This window comes from Mesoplodon densirostris, chromosome 13 (assembly GCF_025265405.1).
Source record: "Mesoplodon densirostris isolate mMesDen1 chromosome 13, mMesDen1 primary haplotype, whole genome shotgun sequence".
Classification (NCBI taxonomy): domain Eukaryota; kingdom Metazoa; phylum Chordata; class Mammalia; order Artiodactyla; family Ziphiidae; genus Mesoplodon; species Mesoplodon densirostris.
The window spans coordinates 48,369,617-48,384,867 of record NC_082673.1 but is presented as its reverse complement, the minus strand read 5'-3'; the positions used below and the strand labels follow the sequence as shown (position 1 = coordinate 48,384,867).

The 15,251-nt window shown below is 36.8% G+C and overlaps 1 protein-coding gene across 1 annotated transcript in view; it reads right to left on the bottom strand.

Annotated features, from left to right (window-relative positions):
* The window catches only part of NECAB1 (N-terminal EF-hand calcium binding protein 1), a 232,355-nt gene that overhangs the window by 206,454 nt on the left and 10,650 nt on the right, over positions 1-15,251 (bottom strand). Inside the window, exon 2 of the mRNA XM_060116144.1 lies at positions 14,745-14,769. Within this exon, the coding sequence (XP_059972127.1) occupies positions 14,745-14,769 (25 nt within the window). The remainder of the gene's footprint in view (positions 1-14,744; positions 14,770-15,251) is intronic.

Sequence of the window (15,251 nt, the reverse complement as noted above, 5' to 3'; positions counted from 1 at the left end):
CTTTAACAGAGAAGACAAAAGAGCTTAGATATGGAGTTATCAGAGAAAGAGCATAATCATGGAAGCCTCTGAAACTTTTTGGTTGGAGCAATTGCTGAATGGTGGTGCCGTTTCCTGAGATGGAGGATGCTGCTGAAGGAGCAAGTCAAGCAGTTGGGATTAAGAGTGTAGTTTGAGATATGAGCATGGTAGGTATTCAATATATATTTTTAGAAATTTTAAAATTGTGTTCAGTAACAAATTCCCAAGAATTTTTTCAAGTTGTGTGCCTTTGTACTTGCTTTTCCCTTTACCTGGAATTACCTGTCCCCTGTCTAACCCACACTTACTCGAATGAATTACAACTCAACTGGAGGTTTCCACAACATCCCAGGTAGAATTAGACTTATCTTCCTCTATTTCCCCATAGGAATTTAGTAATGTTTATTAAATACTAACCATGAATCAAGCATTAATCACTAGTTATGTAAAGATGTATAGTCCCTGACCTCAAAGAGCTTACAATCTCATAGAAGGTAGGGGAGCATACCCACAAACTATTCAGTATAATGTGGTAAGTGGAGAGAGTGGTGGGTACTCAGGCAAAATATTTATTGATTATGTATTTGTCACATGTAAGGTACTTTAATTGTGTGATTTAATTAATTATCACAAAAACCCTATAAGCTAAGCATAAAAGTATAAATACCTACCCAAAGTTATAAAACTTGCATATGACAGAACTACTTTAAAAATCCATGCCTACTGCTTTGATATTTCTCTGCCAAACCAAATTCAGAAGATGCTTCATAGGAGGGATAAACTTGGGTTGAAACAAGAGAGATGAAAGCCATTCCTGACAGAGGGCTGGGGGAGTTAGAAGCAGTATCCTTCAGAGGTAAAAGGGTAAGAGGAAGTTGGATAGGTAATACTATGCTCAGGAGTCTAGATTTTATCTGCAGGCAATAGGTAACAAATGAAGGATTTTGAACATATAAGTGATTGAATCAGATTTATACTACTGGAATATAGAACCTAATATAAACTTACATCACAGCATTTATTAGCGTATATAATTATTTTCTAATTCATGTTTATCTCCCCCTCTAGAATATGAACTTTAATTTAACTGAACTCCATTCCATTCCCTGTATTCTGTGTGTGTGTGTGTGTGTGTATAGTACTGACTTAATTAAGCCTTATTTATTTTCTATCTTTAGGCCCCAAAATAGGATCTGGCAAATAAAAGCATTGCCCAGTAACGATTGAATGAATGAAAGAAAAGTAGAGGAAAAGAGGGAGAGCTGAGGCTAAAACTTAAGATCTTCTAACTCCAAATCTTACACTATCATTTATATGCATAGTTCTCATTAACTTTAATAAAACATTCAAAAACACTGTGTAAGTAATGATCAGTTGAGCTATTATGTGAAAAATAAAAATTGCTACTCTTAAAGAAATACACTGATCCACTGGATATTTTGACACCAAGAAGACATAGCCAACATAATCCGGCACTGCAATATTTTTAATATCAAGGAGAGTCTTATATACTGAATGTATCACATACATTTGATTTTTTCCCACTTCTTTATTTGATTTAAAAACCATAAATAAAGATGAAATGAGTTCCTTCAGGTTGGAGTATAGAGTATAGAACCCAAAGGCTGTCTTATGCATATAGGGCACCTCCAAGCACAGATAGAAATTATGTTAGGGCTACTGGTTTGCAAACAATAGGAAAAACTGAATGAGCAGGGAAAATGTAGGAAAAACACCAGGGCAGCTCGGGGAGCTTAGTAAGGTTATCAGGGACAGAACATCTGGGCACTGTTAGGTGAATAGTTCAGCAACAGTAGGAGGGTGGGAAGGACACTGTGATTGACAGTCCCACCAAATAAGAATAAGCACTAAGATAAAAAAATGGAAATAGATAACACTTAGTAAGAATTTCTTAAGGGTCAAGCACCTTTCCAAGAAATTTGTGTGTTATCTCATTTAATCTTTCAACAAGCCTGTGAGAGAGGCACTGTCTTTATCTCCATTTTACAGATGAGAAAGTTAAATAACTTGCCCAGTTCACAGAGTAACTGGAACAGGAATTTGAACCCAGGAAATGTGACTGCAAAGTCATAAGTTTAACTACAATGCTACAGGCCTCCTGGATATAGATGGTGTACAGGAAATGATTACATTTCAAAACAGAAATGGAAAGGAATGTTGATCTACCAATCCATAGATCTGGTTTACAGAAAGTGCTTAAGGAAGAAGCCACATTTTAGGGTAGACATTGTGCCTTATATACTTCAGGATCTGTTATTGGAACATGGTCTGACTTCACAGCTTTTGGCTGCCCATGGCAGTCATATGATGAGCTCAGTAATTTGAATCTAAATTTTCTACTTGTTTCTGTGACAACTGATAAGCCCAGCTATGTGAAGATAAAAATTTTAACAGTTTTCTGCTTTTGGCAGAAAAGTAACACATTTATGAGTGTGAAACAGCTTTACATTTTAGAAAAAAACTATACTACAGAAATGGAAAATTTGTTTTCCCCTACTTTGTAGAAAAAAATAATTATGAGTGTGAAACTGTTTTATATTAATATATATATATATATAATATACTAGTATATACTATATACTAATATATATATATATACTATGGAAATAGAAAATTTGTTTTCTCTTACTTTGTAGAAAAAAATAAATAAATTGAGCTTCCAGGTTGGGGAACCAGAACGTTTCCACATGCCATTGTGCAGGTCCCTAAACTCCATAACCACAGCAGCTACTTTGTTCAGGACCTCACCGTACATATCTCTTCATCTGGCTGTTGTTAATGAGCATCTAAAACTGGAGAATCACAGGTTTCAGCAGGGGAGTTTCAGCAATATGGCAGAATAAAGGGACCTTGAACTCACCTCCTCTCACAGGCACACCAAAACCACAACTAACTGCTGAACAAAAGGACTGGAGTCTACCAAGAAAAGATATTCTACATCCAAATACTTAAAGACTAAACCATGATAAGGGAGGAGGAGCAAACTCATTATATAATCAAATCCCATAAGACCTGGGTGGGCGACACACAAACTGGAGAATAATTATATGGTGGAAGTTCTCCCACAGGAGTGAGAGCTCTGAGCCTCATGCCAGGTTCCCCAGCCTAAGGGTCCAACAACTGGATGATGAGTCCCCATAGCAGTTGGCTTTGAAAACAAGTGGGACTTGTTTGTAGGAGAGCCACAGGACTAGGGGAAACAGAAACTCCACTCTTGAAGGATGTACACAAGGTCTCGTGCACTTCAAAACCCATGGCAAAAGTAGTGACTTCATAGGGGCATGGACCAGACATATCTGATGGTCTTGTAGGGTCTCCTGGGGAAGCAGGGCACAGCTGTGGCTCCCTCTGGGGTCATAAAAGATGGTGGTGGACTAGCAGCTACCTATGTGACCTCTGGCTGGAGGCAGACATTTTGGATCCTTGGCATGGAGACCTGACACAACCGAACAGCCTGTAAGCTCTACTGCCAGGATGCCTCAGGCCAAACAACCAACAGGGCAAGAACACAACCCCACACATCATGAGACAGGCTAACTAAAGACTTCCTGAGCCAACAGCCACCTCTATACATGGCCATTGACACCACCCTACCCACCAGAGGGCCAAGATCCAGCTCCACCCACCAATGGACAGGTACCAGCCCCTCCAGCCAGGAAGCCTGCACAAGCCTCTAGACCATCCTCCCCCACCAAGGGGCAGAAACCAAAAAGAAGGAAAATACCATCTTGCAGCCTGTGGAACTGAGTCTGCAAATGCAGGTCAGAAACTACCCTGGGACAAGCTGGTCCCTGGCCCTTGGGTGATGAGAGAGGAGTGTACCACTGAAGCACATTGGACATCCCCTACAGAAGGCTGAGAAATGTAACTAAGCTACTACATACATAAAAATACAAATAGAAATTTAGACAAATTGAGATGGCAAAGGAATATGTTTCAGATGAAAGAACAAGATAAAACCCCAGAAGAACAACTAAGTGAAGTAGAGATAGGAAATCTACTCAAGAAAGAGATCCAAGTAATGATTGTAAGGATGATCCAAGAACTCTGGAAAAGAATGGATGCACAGATCAAGAAGTTACAGGAAGTTCTTAGCAAAGAGATAGAAAATAGAAATAACAGCCAAACAGAGTAGAAGAATATAATAACTGAAATGAAAAACACACTAGAATGAAACTATAGCAGAATAAATGAGGCAGAAGAATTAATCAGTGAGCTGGAATTCAGAGTGGTGGAAATCACTGCCATAGAACAGAATAAAGAAAAAAGAATGAAAAGAAATGAGGACAGTTTAAGAGACCTCTGGGGCAATGTCAAACACACCAACATTCACATTATAGGGGTCCCAGAAGGAGAAGGGGGAGAGAAAGGACCTGAGAAAATATTTGAAGAGATAATAGCTGAAAATATCCCTAACATGGTAAAGGAAACAGTCACCCAAGTCCAGGAAGCACAGAGAGTCCCAAGGCAGGATAAACTCAAGGTGGAACATGCAGAGATACATAGTAATAAAATTCTCAAAAATTAAAGACAAAGAGAAAATATTAAAAGCAACAAGGGAAAATCAACAAATAACATACAAGGGAACCCCCATAAGACTATCAGCTGATTTTTCAACAGAAACTCTACAGGCCAAAAGGGAGTGGCACAATATATTTAAAATGTTGAAAGGGAAAAACCTAAAACCAAGAATACTCTACCCATAAGGCTCTTGTTCAGATTTGATGGAGAAATAAGAAGCTTTACAGACAAAGCAAAACTAAAAGAATTCAGCACCACAAACCAGAATTACACAAATGCTAAAGCAACTTTTATAAGCAGAAGAGAAAAGATCACAACTAAAAACAAGAAAATTACAAAATGGGAAAGCTCACTGGTAAAGAAAAACATACAGTAAAGGTAAGAATCATCCACACAAAAATATTATATCAAAATCAGTAAATATAAGAGGAGAGGGGTACACATGCAAGATATTTGAAATGCATTTGAAATTAAGAAATCAGCAACTTTATAAAATAATCATGTATACATATAGACTGATATATCAAAACCTCATGGTAACAACAAATGAAAAATCTATAATAGATATACACACGAAAAGAAAAAGAATCCAAACACAACACTAAAGATGGTAATAAAATCCCAAGAGAAGAGAACAAAAGAGGAAAGGAAGAAAAAAGATCTACAAAAACAAATCCAAAACAATTAACAAAATGGCAACAATAACATACACCTTGATAATTAAATGTAATGGATTAAATGCTCCAACCAAAAGACATAGACTGGCTGAATGAATACAGAACAAGACCCATATACATGTTGTCTACAAGGGACCGACTTCAGTTCTAGAGACAATTACAGAATGAAAGTGAGGGGATGCAAATAGATATTCCATGCAAAGAGAAATCAAAAGAAAGCTGGAGTAACGAAACTCATATCAATAAAATAGACTTTAAAATAAAGAATGTTACAAGAGACAAGGAAGGACACTACATAATGATCAAGACATCAATCCAAGAAGAAGATTAAAAAATTGTAAACATATATGCACCCAACACAGGAGGATCTCAATATGTAAGGCAAATGTTAACAAACATAAAAGGAGAAATTGACAGTAACACAATAATGGTGGGGGACTTTAACACTCCACTTACATCGATAGACAGATCATCCAGACAGAAAATCAATATGGAAACATAGGCCTTGAACGACACATTAAACCAGCTTGGCTTAATTGATATTTATAGAGAACTCCATTTAAAAGCAGCAGAATACACATTATTTTCAAGTGCACATGGAATATTCTGCAGAATAGATCAAATGCTGAGCCACAAAGAAAATCTCAGTAATTTTAAGAACATTGAAATAATATCAAACATCTTTTCCATTGACAACACTCTGAAATTAGAAATCAACAACCAGGAGAAAACCACATAAAACCCCACAAACACATGGAAACTAAACAATATGCTACTAAACAACCAATGGATCACTGAGGAATTCAAAGAGGAAATCAAAAAATACCTAGAGACAAAAGAAAATGAAAACACAACAATCCAAAACCTATGGGACCCACCAAAAGCAATTCTAAGAGGGAAGTTTATAGCAATATAATGCTACCTCAAGAAACAAGAAAAATCTCAAATAAACAATCTAACCTTACACCTAAAGGAACTAGAGAAAGAAGAACAAAGAAAACCCAAAGTTAGTAGAAGGAAAGATATCATAAAGATCAGAGCAGAAATAAATAAATTAGAAACAAAGAAAACAATAACAAAGATCAATAAAACTAAAAGCTGATTCTTTAAGAAGATAAACAGAGCAGAAAAACCTTTAGTGAGACTCAGCAAGAAAAAGAGGGAGACAACTCAAATGAATAAAATTAGAAATGAAAAAGGAGAAGTTACAGTGGACACCACAGAAATACAAAGAATCATAAGAGACTACTACAAGCAACTCTATCCCAATAAAATGGACAACCTGGAAGAAATGGACAAATTATTAGAAAGGTATGACCTCCCATGACTGAACCAAGATAAAATAGAAAATATGAACAGACCAATCACAAGTAATGAAACTGAAACTGTGATTAAAAGTCTTACAACAAACAAAAGTCCAGGACCAGATGGCTTCACAGGTGAAATCTATCAAACATTTAGAGAAGAGCTAACATCTATCCTTCTCAAACTCTTCCAAAAAAATGCAGAGGAAGGAACACTCCCAAACTCATCCTACGAGGCCACCATCACCCTCATACCAAAACTAGACAAATACTACAAAAAAAGAAAATTACAGACCAATATCACTGATGAATATACATGCAAAAATCCTCAAGAAAATACTAGCAAACAGTATCCAACAACACATTAAAAGGCTCATACACCATATCAAGTGGGATTAATCCCAGGGATGCAAGGATTCTTCAATGTACACAAATCAATCAATGTGACACCCCATATTAACAAATTGAAGGAGGAAAACCATATGATCATCTCAATAGATGCAGAAAAATCTTCTGACAAAACTCAACACTGATTTATGATAAAAACTTGCCTGAAAGTGGGCACAGAGGGAACCTACCTCAACATAATAAAAACCGTATATGACAAAACCCACAGCAAACATCATTCTCAATGGTAAAAAACTGAAAGCATTTCCTCTAAGATCAGGAAAAAGACAAGGATGTACACTCTCACCACTATTATTCAACATAGTGTTGGAAGTCTTAGCCACAGCAATCAAGGAAGAAAAATAAATAAAAGGAATAAAAATTGGAAAAGAAGAAGTAAAACTGTCACTGTTTGCAGATGACATGATACTATACATAGGTAATCCTAAAGATGCCACCAGAAAACTACTAGAGCTAATCAATGAATTTGGTAAATTTGCAGGATACAAAATTAATGCACAGAAATCTCTTACATTTCCATACACTAACAACAAAGGATCAGAAAGAGAAAATAAGGAAACAATCCTATTCACCATTGCAAAAAAAAAGAATAAAATAACTATGAATAAACCTAAATAAGGAGGTAAAAGACCTCTACTCAGAAAACTATAAGACACTGATGAAAGAAATCAAAGATGACACAAACAGATGGAGAGATATACCATGTTCTTGGATTGGAAGAATCAATATTGTGAAAGTGAGTATATTACCCAAAGCAATCTACAGATTCAATGGAATCCCTATCAAATTACCAATGGCATTTTTTACAGAACTAGAACAAAAAATCTTAAAATTTGTATGGAGACACAAAAGACCCCGAATAGCCAAAGCAATCTTGAGGGAAAAAAACAGAGCTGGAGGAATCAGACTCCCTGACTTCAGACTATACTCAAAGCTACAGTAATCAAGACAATGTGGTACTGGCACAGAAACAGAAATATAGATCAGTGGAACAGGATAGAAAGCCCAGAGATAAACCCATGCACCTATGGTCAACTAATCTATGACAAAGGAGGCAACAATATACAATGGAGAAGACAGACTCTTCAATAAGTGGGGCTAGGAAAGCTGGACAGCTACAAGCAAAAGAATGAAACTCGAACACTCCCTAACACCACACACAAAATTAAACTCAAAATGGATTAAAGAGCTAAATGTAAGACAGTACACTATAAAACTTTTAAAGGGAAACATAGGAAGAACATTCTTTAACATAAATCACAGCAAGGTCTTTTTTGACTCACCTCCTAGAGTAATGGAAATAATAGCAAAAATAAACAAGTGGGACCTAATGAAACTTGAAAGCTTTTGCACAGCAAAGGAAACTATAAATAAGATGAAAAGACAGCCCTCAGAATGGGAGAAAATATTTTCAAACAGATCAATGGACAAAGGATTAATCTCCGAAATATATAAACAGCTCAAGCAGTTCAATATTTTTAAAAAAAACAAAACCCAATCCAAAAAAGAGCAGAAGACCTAAATAGACAGCTCTCCAAAGAAGACATACAGTTGGCCAAGAGGCACATGAAAAGATGCTCAACATCACTAATTATTAGAGAAATGCAAATCAAAAGTACAATGAGATATCACCTCACACCAGTCAGAATGGCCATCACCAAAAAATCTACAAAGAGTAAATGCTGGAGAGGGTGTGGAAAAAAGAGAACCCTCTTGCACTGTTGGTGAGAATGTAAATTGATACAGCCACTATGGAGAACAATATGGAGGTTGCTTCAAAAACTAAAATTAGAACTACCATATGACCCAGCAATTCCACTACTGGACATATATCCAGAGAAAACTATATTTCAAAAATATATATGCACCCCAATGTTCATTTCAGCTCTATTTACGATAGTGAAGACATGGAAGCAAATTAAATGTTCATTGATAGATGAATGGATAAAGAAGATGTGATATATATATATATATACACACACACACACACACAATGAAGTATTACTCAGCCATAAAAAAGAATAAAACAATGCCATTTCAGCAAAATGGATAGACCTAGAAATTATCATGCAAAGTGAAGTAAGCTAAACAGAGAAAGATAAATATCATGACATTGTTTATATGTGGAATCTAAAAGAAAAAAAAGACACAATTGAACTTAATTCCAAAATAGAAAGAGACTCACAGACATAGAAAACAAATTTATGGTTACCAAAGGGGAAAGATTGGTGGGAGGAGGGATAAATTAGGAGGCTGGGATTAGCCTTACTACTATGTATTAGCATAACACTACTATGTATAAAACAGATAACCAACAAGGACCTACAATGTAGCACAGGAAACTATACACAGTATTATGTATAAACTACATGGGAAAAGAATCTGAAAAAGAATATATATAGGTCTTCCCTGGTGGCGCAGTCATTGGGAGTCCGCCTGCCGATGCAGGGAACACGGGTTCGTGCCCCAGTCCAGAAGGATCCCACGTGCCACGGAGCGGCTGGGCCCGTGACCCATGGCCGCTGGGCCTGTGCTCCTGGAGCCTGTGCTCCACAACAGGAGGGGCCGCAGCAGTGAGAGGCCCGCGTACAGCAAAAAAAAAAAAAAAAAGTATATATATATATATATATATATATATATGTATGTATAACTGAACGATACTGTCAATCAACTATACTTCAATAAATTTTTTTTTAATTTAAAACAAATCATTACAGTCAGGACTTTCACTGATGCACTCCCACATATTGAACTCCTTGATGAGTCATTTCTCCCAGTAGGCTCGTTGTTAGGGTATGAGGTGTTTTTTGTATGCTTGTTTGCTGTTTGTTTAATGAATCACTCTTATTAGACTTTTCTTTGACTTTCAAGCTGGCAGATGTGTAGGAAGAGTTTGCAAGTTTGCCTATGCCTGAGAACAAACATGAATCTAGAGCTCTCTGAGAACCCTCCTACGTAATAAGCTATCTGATTCTCAGTTTCACTAATTTTCACAAAAATGTTTGAGAAATAGTGAGGCATTTTGAGAAGAAAATCAGCCTTATGCCAATAATCCTACTTTACAGCACCCAGTCCTTAATCTTGTCATCTTTATTTGTGTCTCATATCCCTTATTAGAAGATCAGAGGGACTGTGGCATCCAGTGGGGGGCCCAGTGAAACTTGACTATATCAAAGGACAGCCTTGTTATTAATACACAGGAAACATAGAATCTGGCCTCTCAATGGTACTCTGAAAGTTTCTCTGTCTTCAAAAAATTCCTCCTTACCAGAACCTTTGTTTCACCCCTCTACTTGAGGTCATATTCTTACACTTTAATGGAATAAACCAAACTTTGGGTAACCAAATCAAAAGACTCTTAGAAATTCTCATTTAATCTAATAACATTAGTTATATAATGATCCACTGAAATCTTCAAAATATTTCTAAACACACATATACAACAACAGCTGTTCTTAGACCAGGGGTTTTAATGCCAGCATTATTTTCTTGAAGTAGATTAGTCATTCAAAGAGTCATAATTCTTTCATATTACCAAGAAAATTAGTGCATTAAGTCAAGAAAACTAGTGCATTGGGAGATCAGAATATCATATTCAAGCTCTTTGCAAATTCAGGTTATAATTATATTTATATATTTGTAGACTGAAGTACATATATAAATACATATACAGTAAAGTGAAAAGATCACCAAATTTGGAGTCAGATAAACCTGAGTTCAAAATTCTGCTGTTAACATACAATATAACCCAGAAAAATCATTTAAACTCTCTGAGCTTCACCTAAAAAAAGGAGAAATATTAAAAATAGCTAAAAATATTGTACAATTACTACTATATGCAAGATCAAGACTAAGTGTTTTAGAGGCATAAGAGAAGTAATATTACCCTTCTTTCACAGATGAGGAAACTGAGGCAAGGGGAAGTTGAGTAACTTGCTCAAACTCATAAAACTAAAACCTGTGTTCTTATCACTAATCTGAACTGGCTATTCTGTAGACTTTTCATAATAACTGAAGACAATATATACAAAGCATCTAGTGTAGGGCATAGCCCATAATATATCCTCACTAAATTTTACAAATACTATTGATTAATAAACAACAGATAAACAATAATAGTGCTTAATTTGATTAATGTATATGATTAAGTTTCTTCAGTTTTCAAGGTCAAATTGTTGGTAATGCACTTCCTACAAATAAAGTTACAAATATTTATTGAGCACCTATGTTGTGACAGGCATTTGGCTCACCACTGTGGGCCTGGTGCTATGTGTAATAGGCATGGTCTCTGCCCTCACGGATTTACAATGTATAGGTTATTGCAGTGGTCTAAAGGCCACTGAGGAGAGCTATAATGATGTCTTAAAGAGATCAGTCATTACATTGGGATCAAAAGTGTTATTCATACAGCCTGCCTATTTGCTGACCAAGAAAGGCAGATCGAGGATGGCAGCAGATCTTAGCAAATGCACATCTACAAGAGGAATTAGATGATATTATTCATTACAATGAGCCTTTTTATTTTGCCTTTTGAAAATGTTAAAAAAAATTATTTTTGCATATTTTACAAATGCCCATGTTATCATTTCCATTTTCATTCGACCTGCATAGAAGTAAGTTTTGCATTTCTGTGTTTAATTCTAGGCTCTTTAGATTCAAGCACTTGTGTCTCTGCTATACAATACTATTTTAAGATCTATCTTTTTTTTTTTTTCTCTGCGGCACGCGGGCCTCCCACTGCCGCGGCCTCCCCCGTCGCGGAGCACAGGCTCCAGACGCGCAGGCCCAGCGGCCATGGCCCATGGGCTCAGCCGCTCTGTGGCATGCGGGATCCCCCCGGACTGGGGCACGAACCCGCGTCCCCCACATTGGCAGGAGGATTCCCAACCACTGCGCCACCAGGGAAGCCCTAAGGTCTATCTTTATGTCTAGGACCCTAGTCTATGATTTAAAAACAACCAACCCCCCCCAAGATCTCTCTAATCATGTATTATTTTTTTCCAATTTCTCCAGATGCTTCTCTTTCATGTGAGATAGACTGTAAAATTAAATCTGTACCGTGGCAGGCTATCTATCATACTGCTTATAGTCTCTTATTCCCTGTGTTATTCCATCACCAATTATGCAGTCCATAAGGTATTCTATTATGTGAGAAGTACATGTAGCACCTGTATATTTGCCAATACAGAATGTGATGAACACATGGTACAGAAAGATTTTTTATGCTAATATCCTCTCATTTACATTAGATTATCCCTATCCTTTTCCTGTTTTTCAATTCTGCTTGTATGGTAAATAGTCTGCTTTTCCCACTAAACTCCACTGAAATAAAAATGACTAGAATGTCACCAAGTGTCTCCAAAGCACCACAACACAAAAACAACTCAGGCTTTCAGTAGTGTACTGATCACATTAATCCTAATAATACCAGCAAAATGAGCAGGTATAAATTCTTACTATATGATATGCACTGCCCTGGGAAATTTTCATATGTTATCTCATTTATTATTTAAAACCCCATGACATAGGTAGATGTCATTATCTCTATTTTGTAGATGAGAAAGCTGAGGGTACAGAGTTTGTTACTTACCCAAAGTCACAAAGCTACTAGGTGGCATAGCTGTGAGTTAAACCTATACCTGCCTGACCCTGTCCTCCCCTCACTTTACACTGAGAATGAGGGAGAAGAGCAAAGTGGGATGAAAGGCAGAGGGAAGAGTGGACAGATGGAAGGGAGATGGATAATGGAGTAGAATGTATTTAATTATTATTAATTCATTAAACAAATATCCATTGAGCACCTAGTATTGCCTAGGAATAGGGTCTACTCATAAGACAAGTTCCTTACCATAGAAAGGCATGTTTGGTTTAGAGAAGTAGAATCACCAACAAACAATTTTGGCCCTCACAAAGGGCAATAATCAATACATGGCAAAGTATGGAGAGAGAGGGTGGAGCTCTGTCTAGAGGAGTTGATGAGTGCTTCCCAGATAAGGTGCCTTGACCAGGAATGTAAGAAGTACCTCAGAGTTCTCAAGCTGGCTAAGGGTTGAAAGGCCAGAGCAGGTGTAGATGAAAGCAGGGACAACACCATAGAAGTGTGACACGTGGAGCCCCAAATGCTTCAGAGGGCTGCAGAGGAGGATGCATGGTGAAGATTGTGGAAACAAGAGCAGAAGGACAGGTATCTTTGACAACACATTGGGATTGGGCACTAGGAAAGGGAACAAGAAGGGGAGAGATATCATATGGGGGTGATGAGACAGGTGAGGAAACATGGAACTGAACAGGACCACATGGGGTTGCCAGTGCCAATGACCACTCTACATGGCATAACATATGAAATGATCTTAAAATCCATTAAATCGTGTGCATAACCCATATCATGTGTTATGATAGTGGGCTGCCAAAGAGTTAAGTTTTGATGGAAAGAAAAGTGATAGATAATACTGACGCTCTATCAGAGCATTGGGGTCCAAGGAAAGGAAAGTGTAGTCTCGAGAGGTAGAGAGGGAGACAAGGTATTTCTGAGCTGAAAATGGCTGCTGAAGTACGAGGCAGGTAACATGGAGACATATGAACTACTCAGTTGTGCTTTCAGCATCACTGGAGCTAGTTATCAGGCATAGGCCAATGAGTAGAATGAGGAGACAAGATGATATCATCATTATGTCTCTCTTAAAAATTAATCAAGTGGTTCAAGTGAAAAAAAAAAACCTTTGACTGCAACATAGTTTGAGAAAACATTTAATTGGGTAGGCACAGTTAAATATTATCAGGATTTGGGGCACTATTTTATTGCTCCTTAGATTTATATATTTTCTGTTGTGTGGCAAGTTGTAGAGTGCCAATCAAGCTTTCCTTGATCTGGCAGCTTAATGGGCAACTAGACTACAAAACATGTTTGTCAGATATAGATTCTGCCTGTAATTTCTCCCCATATATAAGAAACTGGATTTCAAGAAAAGGACTTTTTGAACCCTATATTTGTCAAGAAACTCTTGTCAAGAATATAGCTCTGTTATGTACTTATGCTACAGCAGCAGAATAAATACAATAATCTCTGATTTGGTATTCTGTGGAACAAAATTTATAGTGGAATGAAGGAGTCAAAAGATATTGCTTATGACAGCTTATAATTGGACTTTGTGCAGGCATCATTTCAACTTTAGTTCTTTTGACAAAACAATTTTTCCTTCTGGTTTCTGCTACTTGTCTGCCTCTATAGATTATCACTCACAGTGCATACAATTCGACTGGGAGAGCTATGCTCAAGAGCCATGGAGTAGAGATAAGTCTGTAATACATGTTTCCAGGTAACCATCTTAGAGTGTAGTAGCCCCAAGGTCACTATAAAGTTCAATGTTGAGAGCCTGGACTTTGGTGTCACACAGACTAAAATTCAAGTCTCAGATCTATATCTTATAACTCTAAGAAATAATGAATGCAAAGCACTTACCCCAGTAGATACTCAACAAATAGAAGTTATTATTACTTTAAAATTAATTTAAAGCACAACACAAAAGGGAAAGCCAGAGCCCAAGTATGATGGCTCCTCACCTCAAAGGCATAAATTCCATCTTCCTGTCAAATGCAGATACCTCTGTCAACTTCTGATGAACTCACCTAAACTTCTCGAGCCGTGAACTCGCGTAAAACTCTTACTGGTACAAGAAACTGACATTTTATGTGTCAATTTCTTGGGTTCCCCTCTCTCTTCCATATTATTCTATATAAAGTGATCTAAACAGTAAGAGATTAATAAATAGAAACTGTAGATTTTTGCTCTTACCATTTTTGTCTGCTCTCCTCAGTATCTGGAAAAGAAAAAGGAAACATTTTATCACCATTTTTGTAAGTATTGCAGTGAACATTATACTCTCACATAATTTACCCATTATTAAATGAAAGAAATTCCAATTTAAAATAAAGTTTTCCCAGTTGAAATATTTCTTTACAATAGTAAAAAATTAAAAATACTCAATGTCCATAAACAAGTGAATGGACAAACAAGCCATGGTGTATCCATACAATGAATACTCCTGAGCAATAAAAAGGAATGAGCTCTTGATGCATACAATAACTTGGATAGATCTCAAAGTAATTATGCTGAGTAAAAAACCTAGACACAAAAGAATATATATTATTCCATTTAGATAAAATTCTAGAAAATGCAAATAGTAACAGAAAGCAGATTAAAGGTTGTGTAGGAATGCAAGGGCAGAGAGGGCTGGATTACAAGAGGGCATGAGGAAACTTTTTAGGATGGTAGATATATTTATTTTCTTGATTGTGGTGA